Source organism: Muscardinus avellanarius (genome assembly GCF_963383645.1).
Source record: "Muscardinus avellanarius genome assembly, chromosome: 16".
NCBI lineage: Eukaryota > Metazoa > Chordata > Mammalia > Rodentia > Gliridae > Muscardinus > Muscardinus avellanarius.
In genome coordinates this window covers 51,666,439-51,683,522 of record NC_137802.1, presented here as the reverse complement: position 1 = coordinate 51,683,522, position 17,084 = coordinate 51,666,439, and the positions used below count along the sequence as shown (strand labels likewise).

Below are 17,084 nucleotides of genomic sequence, written 5' to 3'. Positions count from 1 at the left end.
CGAGGCCCGCGGCGGCGCGCGCTCCCGCGGGCCCGAGAGGCGGCGCCTGCGCAGTGCGGCCCCGGGCGGCCGCCGTCGCCCGCGCGATGGCGGAGGAGGTGAGGAGGTAGGCGGGCGGGGGCCGCGTCCCGCGCGCGCACCCCGGGGCCCCGAGGCTCCGGGCTCAGCGTCTCTCTGGCGTCCGGGCAGGTGAGCGCCCTGATGAAGGCCACGGTCCTGATGCGGCAGCCGGGGCGCGTGCAGGAGATCGTGGGCGCCCTCCGCAGGGGCGGCGGAGACCGGCTCCAGGTACGGCGGGGCGGGGGCCGGCGCCCCGAAACACCTGCGTTAATATGGTCTGGCCACTTTCTCAGAAAGCACCTCGCACCAGGACCTGCCCCTAACCCGGGCCCACGGGATCCCCAAGAAGTAAGGTAGAGACAGCCTAGGAAGGGCCCCAGGCATTGGCAGGGATGCCATCCACAGCCACCACCACCCCCCCCCCACACACACACACCACAGGAGACCAGATTTTCCTCAGGATTAAGTGTGCTATCCCGGGCACGATGGTGTATACTTTTTTTTTTTTTTTTCGGGTCTAGGGATGGAACCCAGGGGCATTCGACCTCTGAGCTACACCCCCTGCCCTATTTTTTTATTCTTTATTTTGAAACCGGGTCTCACTGAGTTGCAGAGGGCCTCACTAAGTAGCTGAGGCCGTCCGCGAACTACGATCCTCCAGGTCTTGCCTCCCAAATGCTGGGATTACAAACACGTGCCACCGCGCCCAGTTTGGTGCATACTTTTAATCCCAGTACTTGAGAGGCTGAGACAGGAGGATCACAGGTTCCAAGTCAGCCTTGGCAATTTAGCGAGACTGTCAGCAACCTAGTGAGACCCTGTTGCCAAATAAGAAATAAAATGGACTGGGGTGTAACTGGGAGGTAGAATGCCCGTGGATTCAATCCTCAGTACCCAAACAAACAAGTGTGCTAAGGGACTACTTCCCTGTCCCTCTCTCTCCCTCCCTCACCCACCCTGGACTTTGCCGGCAGGGCCACGCTGGTGGGGGCCTGTTTGGTTGTCATCCCCTCTCTTTTGCCTCATAGGTGATTTCTGATTTTGACATGACCTTGAGCAGGTTTGCATATAATGGAAAGCGCTGCCCGTCGTCATACAGTAAGTCGCATTCTGGCTGGCCTGGTTGAACTTGACAGTGACAGCTTCTAAGGGGCAAGTAAAAGGAGTTTTTTTTTTTTTCCCTCCAGATATTCTGGATAACAGCAAGATCATCAGTGAAGAGTGTCGCAAAGAGGTGGGTCACTCCCCTTTTCTGCTCAGAAATGGGGGGCAATGCTACTTCCCACGCCTTTTGGTTAAACCAAACAGTCCAGTGCTGAGAACATAGAAAATTAGCTCTTTTAAAGATGGTCATTATAGCCGGGTGTGGTGGTGCACGCTTGTAATCCCAGCACTTGGGAGCCTGAGACAGGAGGATCGCACAGGTTCGAAGCCAACATCAGCTACTTAGTGAGGCTCTCAGCAACTTAGTGAGACCCTGTTTTCAAATAAAGTATAAAACAGGTCTGGGAGTATAGCCCAGAGGTAGAAAGCCCCTGGGTTCCACCTTCACCACACAAAAAAAGAGTCATTATGCTCAGGTGGCTTGAGTCTTAATGCAGGACGACAGCTTTTCCCTATTTGCTGAGACACAGGATAATTGATGGTTGGAATATGGAAATCAGGATTACTGTTAACTGTACAGCTCACAGAGTCTTCAATTTTTTTTTAATTTTTAAAATTTTAAGCCAGGCTTGGTAGCGCATGCTTGTAATCCCCGCGCTTGAGAGTCTGAGACAGGAGGATCGCAAAGGTTCGAAGCCAGCCTCCGCTGGTTTAAGAGACCCTGTTTCCAAATAAAAAATATAGGATAGGTCTAGGAGTGAAGCCCCGAGGTAGAAGGCTCCTGGATTCCATCTCTAGGACCACCAAAATAAATAAATAAATAAAATAAATAATTTTTTTTTTTTGTGTGGTACTGGGGATGAAACCCAGGGGTATTCTACCTCTAAGCTACACCCCCAGCAATTTTTTTTTTTTTTTTGTGGTACTAGGGATGGAACCCATGGGCATTCTACATCCAAGATACACCCTCAGTCCTATTTCTTAGTCTTTTTTTTATTTTTGAAACAGAGTCTCACTGAGTTGCAAAGGGCCTCATTAAGTAGCTGAGGACCGCGAACCGCGATCCTCCAGTCTCAGCCTCCCAAATGCTGGGATTACAAGTGTGCGCCACCACACCTGGCCTCTTTGGCCCATTTTTTATTCTTTATTTTGAAACAGGGTCTCCCCAGTTGCAAAGCACCTCACTAAGTAGCTGAGACTATCTGTGAACCTGTGATCCTCCTGTCTCAGCCTCACAAATGCTGGGATTACAAGCGTGTGCCACCTTGCCCGGCTGTCTTCAATGGTACATTACTTAACCCTCCTGAAACTCCAGTAGGTGATAGAACTATAATTGTCTCCATTTAACAGATGAGAAAATAGGTGCTTCAAGGGGTAGAGTGAATTACCCTGGGTTATACAGTTGAAGTTTTGCACAGATTGATTCTGTCCCAAACTCTCCCCTCTATATATTATGCTCTTTCTTTGATAATATAATTTTTTTTTTTGGAAAGGCAACATATATCGAGAAAGTTCTTTTTTTATTTTGAACTGCAGATTGAACCAGGGGCAGTGTGTGTGTGTGTGTGTGTGTGTGTGTGTGTGTGTGTGTGTGTGTTACTAGGGATGGAACCCAGGGGCATTCTATCTTTGAACTACATCTTCCAGCCCTATTTTATTCTTACATTGAATTGGGGTCACACTAAGTTGTGGAGGGCCTCAGTAAGTTGCTGCGGCTGGCCCCGAACCTGCAATCCTCCCATCTCAGTCTTCCAAGTACTGGGATTATAAGCGTGTACCACCTTGCCTGTCTTGAACCCAGGGGCGGTTTTTTTCTGTTGTTATTTTTTTTCCTGGTGGTACTGGGGTCCCTGGAAACCCTTCTCTGGGATACATTCCCAGACTTATTTATATTTCTATTTGGAAACAAGGTCTCCTAAGCCAGCAAGACTGGCTTCGAACCTGCATGATCCTCCTGTTTCCGCCTCCCAAGCATGGGGATTACAAGCGTGCGCCACCATGCCCGGCTTTTTTTTTTTTAATTATTTGTGTGTGTGTGTGTGTGTGTGGTACTGAGAGTGGAACTCAGGGGCTTTCCTATCTCTGGGCTATACTCCCAGACCTATTTTATACTTTATTTGGAAACAGGGTCTCACTATGTTGCTGAGAGCCTCACTAAGTAGCTGAGACTGGCTTTGAACCTGTGTGATCCTCCTGTCTCAGCCTCCCAAGCCTGGGGATTACAAGCCTGTGTCACCACACCTGGCTCCCAGGGACATTTTTTTTTTTTTTTGGTGGTACTGGCGGTGGAACCCAGAGGCTTTCTACCTCCGGGCTATACTCCCAGACCTATTTTATACTTTATTTGGAAACAGGGTCTCACTAAGTTGCTGAGAGCCTCACTAAGTAGCTGAGACTGGCTTTGAACCTGTGTGATCCTCCTGTCTCAGCCTCCCAAGCGCGGGGATTACAAGCGTGCGCCACCACGCCCAGCTTCCCAGGGACATTTTGAAACAAGGTCTAGCTAAGTTGCTGAGGCTGGACTAGAACCTGTTGATCCTCCTGTCTTAGCCTACTAAGTACTGGGATTATAGGCCTGTGCCATTGTGCCCAGTTATCAAGAAATTTCTGAACTAATGTCAATGAGTATGTAACTCCTGTTTCCGTAAGGTGTATCCAAATACTGTGATACCATTCCCTACACCCTGGCTAATTGGTTTCACTTTACTCCCCATCTACCCATTGGTGCCCACCTCACCAGACACCAGAGCAGAGCCATGTGGCAAACCCTTTTTTTTGGGGGGGTACTGAGAATTGGAATCCAGGGTCCTACCTTTGGGCTACACCCCCAGCCCTGTTTTATCTTTCATTTGGAAACAGGGTTTCACTAGGTCCATGAGAATCCCACTAAGTTGCTGAGGCTGTCCTTGAACCTGCGATCCTCTTGTCACAGCCTCCCAAATACTGAGATTGCAGGCGTACGCCACCACGCCTGGCTCATAACGTGTTTTTATAGGTTGCTGAGCTCTTTGGGGTGAACAACTTTTTCATTTACTTCCATGTCATTATTCACTAAATTGTGTACCAACTGATCTCTTGGTCTCTCATTATTTGCCTTTTTTTTTTTTTGCCTTGCTGTGCTGAGGATCAAAACACAGGGTATGCACAAAACATTGCATGCCCTTCCAATACCCTGACATAATTACTTATCATCATTATTATTTTGTGTGTGTGTGGGGAGGGTATCTACCTCTGAGCTACACCCCCAGCCCATTTTATTTTTTATTTGGAAACAGGGTCTCGCTAAGTTGCTAAGTCTGGCTTTGAATTGTCCATCTTCCTGTCTCAGCCTCCCTAGTACTAGGCTTATAGGCGTGAACTGCCACGCCCAGCATAGTTACTCTTTATTAAGATGGGTGGTGAGTGAGTTATAGATAGCTCTTATATTTCTTTGTTCTCCTCTTTCTCATACTTTCTCATACTGGGAATTGGACCCAGGGATATTCTACCTCTAAGCTACACACAAGCCTTATTTATTTATTATTTATTTATTTATTTATTTATTTATTGTGTATATGTGTGGCACTAGAGATTGAGCCCAGGGGTGTTCTACCTCTGAACTACACCCCCAGACCTATTTTATTTTATTTTATTTTTATTTTGAAACAGGGTCTTACTAAGTTGCTGAGGCTGACCTTGAACCTGTGATCCTCTTGTCTCAGCCTCCCAAGTACTGGGATCATAGGTGAGCTCCACTCTTCCTGGCTACTCTTTTATTTTGACACAGGGTCTCACCAAGTGGCCTATGCTGGCCTCCAGTTTGTCACCCCCCTGCTCAGCCTTCCAAGTCGCTGAGATCTGTAGGCGTGTGCCACCACACCCAGCAGATAGCGCTTATATTTCTAAATCTTCTTTTGAGGTACTCTTATAGTTCTTTGTGGGTTCTGAGCTGGGTATGCTGGCACATGCTTGTAATCCCAGTACTGGGAGGCCGAGTCAGGATGATTGCAACCTCGAAGACAGCCTCAGCAAGTAGTAGACTCATCAACTTAGTGAGACCCTGTTTCAAACATAAATAAGCCGGGCGTGATGGCGCACGCTTATAATCCCCGCTCTGGGGAGGCGGAGACGGGAGGATCGCGCAGGTTCAAAGCCAGCCTCTCTGGTTTAAGAGACCCTGTTTCCAAATCAAATTTAAAATAGGTCTGGGAGTATACCCCGGAGGTAGAAGGGTTCCATCCCCAGTACCACCAAAACAAACAAACAAAAATAAATAAATAAATAAATAAATAAATAAGCCGGGTGTGGTGGCACACACTTGTAATCCAAGTACTTGGGAGGCTGAGACAGGAGGATCTGGGTTTGCAACCAGCCTCAGCCACTTAGTGAGACCCTCTGCAACTTAGTGAGACCCTGTTTCAAAATAATGGATAAAAAAATAGGGCTGGGGGTGTAGCTCAGAGATAGAAACCCCTGAGTTCAATCTAAATAAATAAATAGGGCTGGAGGTGGTGTAGCTCAGAGTAGAAGGCCCCTGAGTTCACTCCCTAATACCACAAAAAGAAAAGCATGTGGAACCCGAGCATTACGCACACTTATAATCCTGGTACTTGGAAGGCTGAGACATGAGGATCACAGGTTCATGACCAGCTTCGGTACTTAGTGAGACTCTGTTTCAAAATAAAGAATAAAATAATTGGGCTGGGGGTGTAGTTTGGAGGTAGAATCACCTGGGATTCAATCCCCAGCACACACACACACACACACACACACACACACACACACACACACACACACATTGTGGTTGTAGCTTGGTAGTAGAGCATCCTTGGGTTCAATCCCTAGTACCCTACTACCACCACACACGTAATTACATCCCTTGTGTGTGTGTGTGTGTGTGTGTGTGTGTGTGTGTGTGTGTAGCACTGGGGATGGAACCCAGGGACATTCTACCTTCGAGCTAAACCCCCAGCCCTATTTTATTTTTATTTTGCAACAGGGTTTCTCGCTAGGTTGATGGAGTCTCACTACTTGCTGAGGATGTCCATGAACCTGTGATCCTCCTGTCTCAGCCTCCCAAGCACTGAGATTACAAGGCGTGCACCACCACGGCTGGCCAATTACAGCCTTTTGCTGAGCACAATAGTAGGTGCTTGTGGTCCCACCGACTCAGGAGGCTGGGCAGGAGAATTGCAAGTTTTAGGCCAGCTTGGGTAATGTAGGCAGCATAATGAGACCTTGTCTCAAAAAGAAAAATTATAGTCTTTTGGGTTTTCCTATGCTTTTAGAAAAATTTCCTTACACTCCGAAACACACACACATTGAGTTTTTTTTTTTTTTTTTGAGGCACTGGGGGAGTGCTTAGAATTGAGGTCTCCCATATTCTAGGCAAGTTCTCTTTTACTGAGCCATACTCCTAACCCTACTTTGTTGATTTTTTTTCTTGCTATATCTGTGTATCACTTTTGTTTTGTTTTAGGACTTGAACCTAGAGGCATTCTACCTTTGAGCTATACCCCCAGCCTGATTTTATTGACTGATTGATTGTGGTACTGCGGATTGAACTCAGGGGCATTCTACCTCCAAGCCTCACCCCAGCCCTTTTTATATAATTATTGGGAAACAAGGTCTCACTACGTTGCACAGAGCCTCACTAAGTAGCTGAGGCTGGTTTCGAACCTGCCATCCTCCTGTCTCAGCCTCCCCAGTTCTGGGGTTACACGCATGCGCCACCATGCCCGGCCTTGTGTTGCTGATTCTTAGTCCTGACTCTCAGGGTGAGCACAGAAGAACGACAAGCTCTTCAGCTCCAACCGGCCTCCCGGGCTTTATCGAGTGAGTAAACTCAAACCTCACGGAGGAGAAGCCCGAGTCTTTAGATGGTGTGTCTCCGTAGGAGGAAAACTAACACAAGTTGCCTTCACACAAGTTGCCTTCTCTAGCTGGTTTTTTCTCTCACGCTAAGCTGTAGGGCTTTCTGGGGAAAACCCCATGTGCGCTAATGGCTTTTCTCCTCCTGTGGCTTCCCCAGCTCACGGCACTCTTTCACCACTATTACCCAATTGAGATCGACCCACACCGGACCGTCAAAGAGAAGTTGCCTCATATGGTGGACTGGTAAGTGGAGCTGGTGAGGACCTGCCGCTGGGCCCTGAAGATGGAGTGGCCCGGGATCCCTGTGTTTTACTAGAGCCTTGATGGGTTGACAGGCTCCCTTACCTCACTCAGAGTTTAAAGGTGTTTTTTGTTTGTGGGTTTTTTTTTTTTTTTTTTTTTTTTTGTCTTTTTGGAACTGGAGATCGAACCCAGAATGCCCAGAGCAGGCGCTTCGCCACTGGAGCTACATCCCGACCCCACCTCACTCAGAATTTAACTGAAAATGCCACTATCCAGCCGGGCGTGGTGGTGCACGCTTGTAATCCCCACGCTTGGGAGGCTGAGACAGGAAGATTGCACAGGTTCAAAGCCAGCCTCAGCTACTTAGTGAGGCTCTCAGCAGCTTAGTGAAACCCTGTTTCCAAATAAAGTATAAAATAGGTCCGGGAGTACAGCCTGGAGGTAGAAAAGCCCCTGGGTTCCACCCTTAGTACCACCAAAAAAAAAAAAGAAAAAGCCACCATCCCAGCTGTGCACATACACCTTGGGCTCTATCCGGCTGCTGCTAGAGTGGAGGCCTTCGGAGAGTCCTTGTAATAAGCTGGAACCCCCTTGGTTTGGGAGGTTGATGTGTGGGAAATGTCCCTTTGGTTCATTGTGTGCTGCTAAATCAGAATACCACTGACTGGGTAACTTCTTTTTTTTTTTTTTTTTTTTTTTGGTGGTACTGGGGGTGGAACCCAGAGGCTTTCTACCTCCGGGCTGTAATCCCAGACCTTTTTTTGTTTGTTTGTTTGGAAACAGGGTCTCACTAAATTGCTGAAAGCCTCACTAAGTAGCTGAAGCTGACTTCAAACCCATGCAATCCTCCTGTCTCAGCCTCCCAAGCGCGGGGATTACAAGCGTGCGCCACCATGCCCAGCTTGGTAACTTCCTTTTATTAAAAATATTTTATTGGGTCAGGCATGGTTGGCCCACACTTGTAATCTCAGTACTTGGGAGGCTGAGACAAGAGGATCGCAGGTTCGAAGCCAGCCTCAGCTACTTAGTAAGGCTCTCCACAACTTAGTGAGACCCTGTTTCAAAATAAAGAATAAAAAGCCGGGCGTGGTGGTGCACCCTTTTAGTCCCAGCATTTAGGAGGCTGAGACAGGAGGATCCGGGTTCACAGTCAGCCTCAGCTATTTAGTGAGGCCCTTTGCAACTCAGTGAGACCCTGTTTTTGTTTTTGTTTTTTGTGGTACTTGGGTTGGAACCCAGGGGCATTCTACCTCTGAGCTAACCCCCCAAATGCTACAATTACAAGCATGCACCGCCATGCCCAATGAGAACGTTTCAAAAATAAGCCAGGCGTGGTGGCCCAGGCTTGTAATTCCAGCATTCGGGAGGCTGAGACCAAAGGACCGTGGATCGCGGACTTAGTGAGTGAGGCCCTCTATAACATAGTGAGACCCTGTTTCAGAAGAAAGAATAAAAAATAGTGCTGGGAATATAGCTTGGAGGAAGAATGCCCCTGGGTTCCATACTCAGACCCGCAATAAAAATAAATAAATAAAAAATAGGCCTGGGGTATAGCTTGGAGGTCAAATGTCCCTGGGTTCCATCCCCAGTACTGCAAAAAATAAAGAAAGGAAGGAAGGGAGGGAGGGAGGTGGGAAGGAAGGAAGGATAAAAAAATAGTGCTGGAAGTATAGCTCAGAGGTAGAATGCTCCTAGCTTCAATCCTCAGTACTGCCAAAAAAATAAAATAAAATATCAATACATTGTACTCATAAGTACAAGTTCAGAGGGCTAGAAACATCCATGCACAGAGCCTTTGGTGAGCTTACCCGGCTCCCACCCCGCTCCCTCCCCTCCCCTGCACCCAGTGTTGAGATCAGCATGGATAACTGTGTAGGTAGAGAAGTCAGTAGAGCCTCCCGAATGCTGGGATTACAAGTGTGCGCCATCACGCCCAGCTTATTATTTTTATTTTGAAACAAGTTCTCACTAAGTTACAGAATGCCTCAAGAAGTTGCTGAGGCTGGCCAAACCTGTGATCCTCCTGTCTCCACCCCCCAAGCACTATTATTACAGATGTGTGCCACCAAGCGCGGCTGAACTTGTCCCTTTATAAGGAACCCACTCCTGCAATAGTGAGTGCAGGGCCCCATGACCCAACTCCTCCCATTCATTAGGCTCTACCTTCCAGCACCTCTGCTTTGGGGTCAGGTTTCCAATGTGTGAGCTTTGAGGGCACATTGAAGCCACAGCCACCCTGCTGAAACTTCTGCTGTAGACACCAGCATCGCCGGACAGACTTCCAGGTGTCAGAATGCGGGGCCGCGGCAGTGAGGATTCCGCTCAGCCAGCTCTTGCCTTACGCTCTTTCTTTTAAGGCTGGCAGAAATCCTTCGGGAAATGGCTCTATACAAAAGGATGGGCTTCCCCTCCCCAGCCAGTGCATCAGAGGGGAACGGGCCCTTTATTTCCTTGGGTGATTGGAATTTGGGGCTTGTGGGGTGTCTACTCCTAGGTGGACCAAAGCGCACAACCTCCTGTGTCAGCAGAGGATTCGGAAGTGTCAGATAGCGCAGGTGGTTGGAGAGTCCACTGCAATGCTCAGGTGAGCTTCGTGTCCGGCAAACACTTCTCCTGGGCTGTCTGGGTGTTTTGCAAGATGGGGGTTTCCTAACATGCGATGAACCCTGAATTTGATCCCCAGAACTACATACCCAGGAAGATGTCACAGCAGGGCGTGGTGATGCACGCCTATAATTTTAGTACTTGGGAGGCTGAGACAGGTGGATCACAGGTTCGAGACTAGGCTCAGCAAAAAAAGAAAGAAAAGGAAGGAAGGAAGGATATCACAAGCCGGGTGTGGTGGTGCATGCTTGTAATCCCAGTACTTGGGAGGCTGAGACAGGAGGATCTCAGGTTTGCAGCCAACCTCAGCGACTTAGTGAGGTCCTCTGCAACTTAGTGAGACCTGTTTCAAAATAGAGAATAAAAAGTAGGGCTGGAGGTACAGCTCACAGGTAGAATGCCCCTGGTTCAATCGCTAGTACCACAAGAACGAAAAGAAAAAGATGCCACAACTGTTTTGCTGCTGCAAAGGAGGCTGGGGAGAATGCAGCCTTCAGTGGCTGGAAGTCAGACATTGCCCCAGGAGCCCTCTGCCAGTGTAGAGAGTGCCAAGTGGGCAGGGCCTCGTACAGTCCAGCTCATTTTTCGTGATGGTAAAGACTTTTGGGCCCCCCAAAAAGAACATTTTGCAAAATGATGACTTAAGTATCTAAATATCTTCCTTTCTTTTTTCTTTTTTCTTTTTTTTTTTTTTTTGTGGTACTGGGGTTCCTGGAAGCCCTTCTACCTCCGGGCTACACTCCCAGACCTATTTTATATTTTTGAAACAGGGTCTCTTACACCAGCGCGAGTGGCTTCGAACCTGCGCGATCCTCCTGTCTCCGCCTCCCAAGCGCGGGGATTACAAGCGTGCGCCACCACGCCCGGCTTCTTCCTTTCTTTTTTACAATTATTTTATTGTTTGTAATACACAGTCACAGTAAAATTTCTAATAATAAAAAAAAAAGACTTTTGGGTTCCCTTTGAGTGGCTGGTGTTCTCTACCCAGGCATGGGGGTTGGCTAAGCCAGTACCCTTGATCATCAGTATCCTTAACTGAGTGCTCTTTCTGCTGGAGTCTTCTTTCCTGGGGGAGGGGCAGAGACTCACAGAGACAGGAGCTGACACGGGTGCTGGCCCTCGAAGGTTGTGTATCCTTACTGGGGAAAAATGCTAGCCCTGAAAAGCCAAGAGAGTAGAGATGTGCACAGTCTATTCACGTGAAGTTCACGGACAGGCTAGGGCAGTCAGCAGTGGTAGGAAATCAGAATGCGGGGAGGGATGGTTTTAACTAAGGAGCCATGAGGGAATGTTGCTCAGATTAGAGTTACGAGAGTGTACACATATGTGAAAATTAAAGCACTTACTGTATATATCGAGTACTTTTTTTTTTTTGCGGGTCTGGGGGTGGAACCCAGGGACATTCTACCTCTGAGCTGCACCCCTAGCCCTATTTTTTTTTAATTTTTTTTTATTGTTTTGGTGGTACTGGGGGTGGAACCCAGAGGCTTTCTACCTCCGGGCTATACTCCCAGCTCTATTTTTTATTCTTTATTTTGAAACAGGGTCTCACTAAGTAGCCGAGAGCTTCACTAAGTAGCTGAGGCTGGCTTTGAACCTGTGTGATCCTCCTGTCTCAGCCTCCCAAGTGCAGGGATTACAAGCGTGAGCCACCATGCCCGGCTTCAATTTTTTTTAAAAAAAAAAGGGGGAAAAAGCTGGGCGTGTCTTAAGCCGCGCTGGCTTAAGACACCCTGTTTCCAAATAAAAAATATAAAAATAAAGCTGGGCGTGGTGGCGCACGCTTGTAATCCCAGCATTTGGGAGGCTGAGACCGGAGGATCATGGTTCACGGACAGCCTCAGCTACTTAGTGAGGCCCTCTGCAACTCAGTGAGACCCGGTTTCAAAATAAAGAATAAAAAATAGGGAAAAATAAGCCGGGCGTGGTGGCTCACGCTTTTAATCCCGGTACTTGGGAGGCTGAGACAGGAGGCCGCAGGTTCACGTCCAGCCTCAACTACTTAGTGAGACCCTCCACAACTCAAGTAAGACCCTGTTTCAAAGTAAAAAGCATATAATAGGGCTGGGGGTGTAACTTGGATATAGAATGACCCCGGGGTTCATTCCCTAGTATCTCTAAAAAATGGGGTGGGGGGTAAAGAGCAGAGCAAAGGCGATGCCATTTCAGGGTCTTTCTCCTCTTTGCAGGGAGGGCTATAAGACGTTCTTCAACACTCTCTACCATAACAACATACCCCTTTTCATCTTCTCTGCGGGCATCGGTGATATCCTGGAGGAAATTATCCGACAGATGAAAGTGTTCCACCCCAACATCCACATTGTGTCTAACTACATGGATTTTAACGAAGATGTGAGCCGCGCCTCAGCTGGGCTGGGCAAGGGAGGTGGGGACCTCCTGCTGTGCTCCGCACTCTAACCTGAGCCTGAGGAAGGGGCGGGCAGCAGCTGGCTTCTTTGACTGCGGGTGGTTATTTATGGGTACTTTCAAATCACCATCTCTGGTGTTTGGCCAACTGTCAGCTGTCTGTCATGGGGACCTAGTTTAGGGGTCAGCCTGGCGTTGTATTACTGTCATGGGTTTTGTGCCATCCTGGGTACTGAAAGACTTGGCTCTTGACTTGGTTTTCTAGAGTCCATATTCTTCCCCTTAAAACCAGTGGCTAGAAGCCGGGCGTGGTGGCACACGCTTGTAATCCTAGCACTTGGGAGGCTGAGACAGGAGGATAGCACAGGTTTAAAGCCAGCCTCAGCTACTTAGGCTCTCAGCAACTTAGTGAGACCCTGTTTCCAAATAAAATATAAAATAGGTCTGGGATTATAGCCCGGAGGTAAAAAAAAAAAAAAAAAAAAAAAAAAGTGGCTAGAAGCCAAGCGTGGTAACGCACACTTAAAATCCCAGCATTTGGGAGGCTGAAACAGGAGGATCGTGGTGTGTGGACAGCCTCAGCTACTTAGTGAGGCCCTATGCAACTCAGTGAGACCCTGTTTCAAAATAAAGAATAAAAAATAGCGCTGGGGGTGTAGTTCAGAGGTAGAATGCCCCTGAGTTCCATCTCCAATACTTCAAACAAAACAAAACAAAATAAGCCGGGCGTGGTGGCGCACACTTGTAATCCCCGTGCTTGGGAGGCTGAGACAGGAAGATCACACAGGTTCAAAGCCAACCTCAGCAACTTAGTGAGACCCTGTTTCCAAATAAAATATAAAATGGGTCTGGGAGTATAGCCCGGAAGTAGAAAGCTTCTGGGTTCCACCCCCAGTACCACCAAAACAAAACAAAATAAAAACAGTGGCTAAAGCCAGGTAGAATGGTACAAGCCTATAATCCCAGTGACTCAGGAGGCTGAGGCAAGAGGTGGCAAGTTCAAGGCCAGCTTAGGCAACTTAACAATACCCTCTCTCAAAATAGTAAGGGCTGGGGGTGTAGCTCAGTCAGCGGTGGACCACTCGCGTAGCATGTGTGAGGCTCCGGGTTCCATACACAGTAATACAAAGAAGAGGAAAAAACAGTGGCTAGAATTTGACCTGTGGTTAGTATGTGTCCCGCAGCTGAGTGGTACCGCACATGTGACCTGCGAGTCCCCGTAGCCCCTGTCTAGCTCTTGTCTCTGTTATTTAGGGTTTCCTGCAAGGATTCAAGGGCCAGCTCATACACACCTACAACAAGAACAGCTCCGCGTGTGAGAACTCCAGTTACTTCCAGCAGCTTCAGGGCAAGACCAACATCCTCCTGCTCGGGGACTCCATGGGGGACCTCACTATGGCTGACGGGGTTCCCGGGGTGCAGAACATTCTCAAGATTGGCTTCCTGAATGACAAGGTAGGCGGTGGGGTTGGGGCAGGCCTTCCTCTCTTCGGGTTTCTTCTCTTTGGATTCCTGCTACTAAATGCTTTTGAACACCTTCTACGTGCCAGACACCATGGAAACTGTTAGGAGTAAGAGGTAAGACGCAAGGGAACACATGATCTCCTAGGACGGGAAGGACCTGTCACCCCAGAGCCGCGTCTACGAGCTTTGCCACATGGCTGGCCTGACGCAGGAGGTTATGGAGGGGTACTCCCTCTGTCCTCGTAGCTACATGACTGCTGGCCGTGTGGCAGCCCTGTCCTGAGCACCTCACAGACGTTAACCCACATGATCTTCACGACAACTTGCCTCGAGGTGATGACTCTTATCCCCATTTTATAGAAATTCAAACTGAGGAGGTTAACGTGAACTCACCCAGGGTGACAGAGCCGGGGAAACACAGGCTGATGGCCCTACATCAGACCTAGAAGGCGCAATCGATGGGAGAAGTTGGTGTTTAGGATATGATTTTTTTTTTTTTTTTTTTTTTTTTTTGTGGGTCTGAGGATGAAACCCAGGGGCATTTGACCTCTGAGCTACACCCTCTGCCCTGTTTTTTATTCTTTATTTTGAAACCAGGTCTCACTGAGTTGCAGAGGGCCTCACTAAGTAGCTGAAGCTGTCCGTGAACCGCGATCCTCGGGTCTCAGCCTCCTCAGTGCTGGGATGACAAGTGTGTGCCACCACGCTCGGCTCGGAATTGATAATTTAGAAAAGGAAAATAGTAGGAACAGACCAGAGACTGCAGGGATGGAAACAGCGTGGTCACGCAGGGTACAAAGTATGGAGTGAGGGGTGTGCGGACCCCACAGTGCCCATCTCCCCGCGATGCCAGAGCCACGTGAAGACTCAGCCAGACAGACTGGAGGCAACATCTGGGCTTCTGGTGGTTTTTTTTTTTTTTTTTGGTGGTACTAGGGGTGGAACCCAGAGGCTTTCTACCTCCGGGCTGTACTCCCAGACCTATTTTATACTTTATTTGGAAACAGGGTTTCACTAAATTGCCGAGAGCCTCACTAAGTAGCTGAGGCTGGCTTCGAACCTGTGAGATCCTCCTGTCCCAGCCTCCCAAGCGCGGGGATTACAAGCTTGTGCCACCACGCCCAGTTAGCTTCTGGTGTTTTTGTGTGGCAATGGGGATTGAGCCCAGGGTCATTCTGCCTCAGGGCTACACTCCCAGCCGTATTTATTTTTATTTTTATTTTTTTGTGGTACTGGGGGTGGGACCCAGAGGCTTTCTACCTCTGGGCTACACTCTCAGACCTATTTTATATTTTGTTTGGAAACAGGGTCTCACTAAGTAGCTGAGGCTGGCTTCGAACCTGTGGAATCCTCCTGTCCCAGTCTCCCAAGTGCTGGGATTACAAGCGTGCGCCACCACGCCCAGCTCTATTTTCTTTTTATTTTGAAACAGGGTCTCACTTGGTTGATGAGAGTCTTACTACTTGCTGAGGCTGTCCTCAAACCCGTGATCCTCCTGTCTCAGCCTCCCAAGACCTGAGATGACAGCCTGGCTGGGCTTTGGGTTTCAATCCTTGTTACTGTCTTTCTGACATCGACCAGGGGTTAATTGTGGCAGCCTGTGTCCCTCGCCCAGCCATCTGTATTTTCAAAGGACAGGTCCCTGTAACCTTGGAGTCCTCAGAAGTTGAGGAGGGAGCTGGGGAGCCCCCGGTGCACGATGGAGTAAGAGGCCCAGGGCGGGGCATGTTGGGGATCCCTGGCTTTCTTCTCTGGCAGGTGGAGGAGCAGCGGGAGCGCTACATGGACTCCTATGACATCGTGCTGGAGAAGGACGAGACGCTGGACGTGGTCAACGGGCTGCTGCAGCACATCCTGTCCCAGGGGCAGGAAGCAGAGATGCAGAGTTCCTGAGGCGCGGGCGCGGCGGGCCCTGCGGGTCGCAGTGAGGAGGGGACTCCCCCGAGGCTCCTCCGGGGGCAAGCCCGGAGCAGCCATGCCCACCCTGCCCCCGTGGCATCACTTCCTCCTGTTCACCAGAGGCTCGCGGGAGGCCCTGCCGGGTAGGAAGGCAGCAAGTGTGGTTCCCAGTGAACCGTGGACCACAGCATGTTAGGGCTCTTTGGAATATCTGGTCCAAGGGTTTTTAAAATATTTTTAAGTACACGGGAAGCTGTACAGATTTAATGTATGAAACATGGAAATTAAAAACTGAAGGGACAGAGCTGTTTTAATTCAGGGTGTGGGTAGAGGGGCAAAATCAGAAACTCCTAGAGGCACCTCTGAGAAGCCCCTGCACCTCCATGGAACAAAGTTTGAGAACCATCGTGAGTTAGTGCTGGAGCCCGGCTGAGGGTAGTCTAAACATGTGGGTGCTGATCAGGGTGGTGTGAGGGATTAGGCAGGTATGATGCTGGCCCCAAGGAGTTGACATGATTCTTTTTTTGTGTGTGTGGTACTGAGGATTGAACGCAGGGGCACTCCACCTCCAAGCTACACCCCTAGCCCTATTTTATTTTTATTCTGGAACAGGGTCTCACTAGGTTGATGAGACCCTGTTTCTTACTGCTTGCCGAGGCTGTCCTCAAACCCATGATGCTCCTGCCTTAGCCTCCCAAGTACTGGGTTTACAAATGTGCGCCACCATGCCCAGTTAGTTGACATAATTCTCATGCAGCCGTCAAATCTAAAGTTCAGTTGGGGTGAGTTGGGTCAAGATGGCCATCTGAGAGCCCCCTCCTTTTTTTGTGGTACCAGGGATTGAGCCCAGGGGTGTCCTATCTCTGAGCTATGCCCCCAGCCCTATTTTTGTTTTGAAATAGGGTCTCACTAAGTTGCAGACAGCCTAAATAGCTGAGACTGGCCTTGAACCTGCGATCCTCCTGTCTGCCTTCCAAGTACTAGGATTATAGGCATATGCCACCATGCCCAACAAGAGCCCCCTTTTTAGGAATTCACTTGAGTGTGGTTTTTCCCTGGTGCCTTTGGTTTCTTTTTCCTTTTTTTAGTCCAGGGCCACCCACATGATGACCTGACAGGGCCTGGGACTGGCCCTGAGGGAGACCGTGAAATGGCCTGCACTGCTGTCTGTGTTACTGGCTGCCTGCACAGTCCCTTCTCCTTCTCTCACTGCTCTGGATGGTCAAAAACTATCTGAATTCTTTCTAGGGCACCTTTTGAAAACCAAGGCATTTTCTTTGCCTTACTTTACTTAGCAAAAATGAATCACAAACCAGGTATGGTGGCACAAGCATATAATCTCAGTACTTGGGAGGCTGAGACAGGAGGATTGCAGGTTGGAGGACAGCCCCAGCAAGTAGTGAGACTCTCATCAACCTAGTGAGACCCTGTTTCAAAATAAAAGGCCAGGCGTGGTGGCACACGCTTGTAATCCCCGCGCTTGGGAGGTG

General features: G+C 49.0%; 1 protein-coding gene across 1 annotated transcript; it reads left to right on the top strand.

Moving 5' to 3' along the window:
* Nucleotides 1-195: 195 nt before the first annotated feature.
* NT5C3B (5'-nucleotidase, cytosolic IIIB) lies at nucleotides 196-15,588 on the top strand (the record flags this gene model as incomplete). The annotated part of the gene is made up of 8 exons (XM_080713232.1): nucleotides 196-288; nucleotides 1,089-1,158; nucleotides 1,248-1,294; nucleotides 7,175-7,260; nucleotides 9,755-9,844; nucleotides 12,054-12,216; nucleotides 13,486-13,686; nucleotides 15,454-15,588. The coding sequence occupies exons 1-8, from the start codon at nucleotides 202-204 to the stop codon at nucleotides 15,586-15,588; spliced, it is 879 nt and encodes a 292-aa protein (XP_080569358.1). The 5' UTR covers nucleotides 196-201.
* Between the last annotated feature and the right edge of the window lie 1,496 nt (nucleotides 15,589-17,084).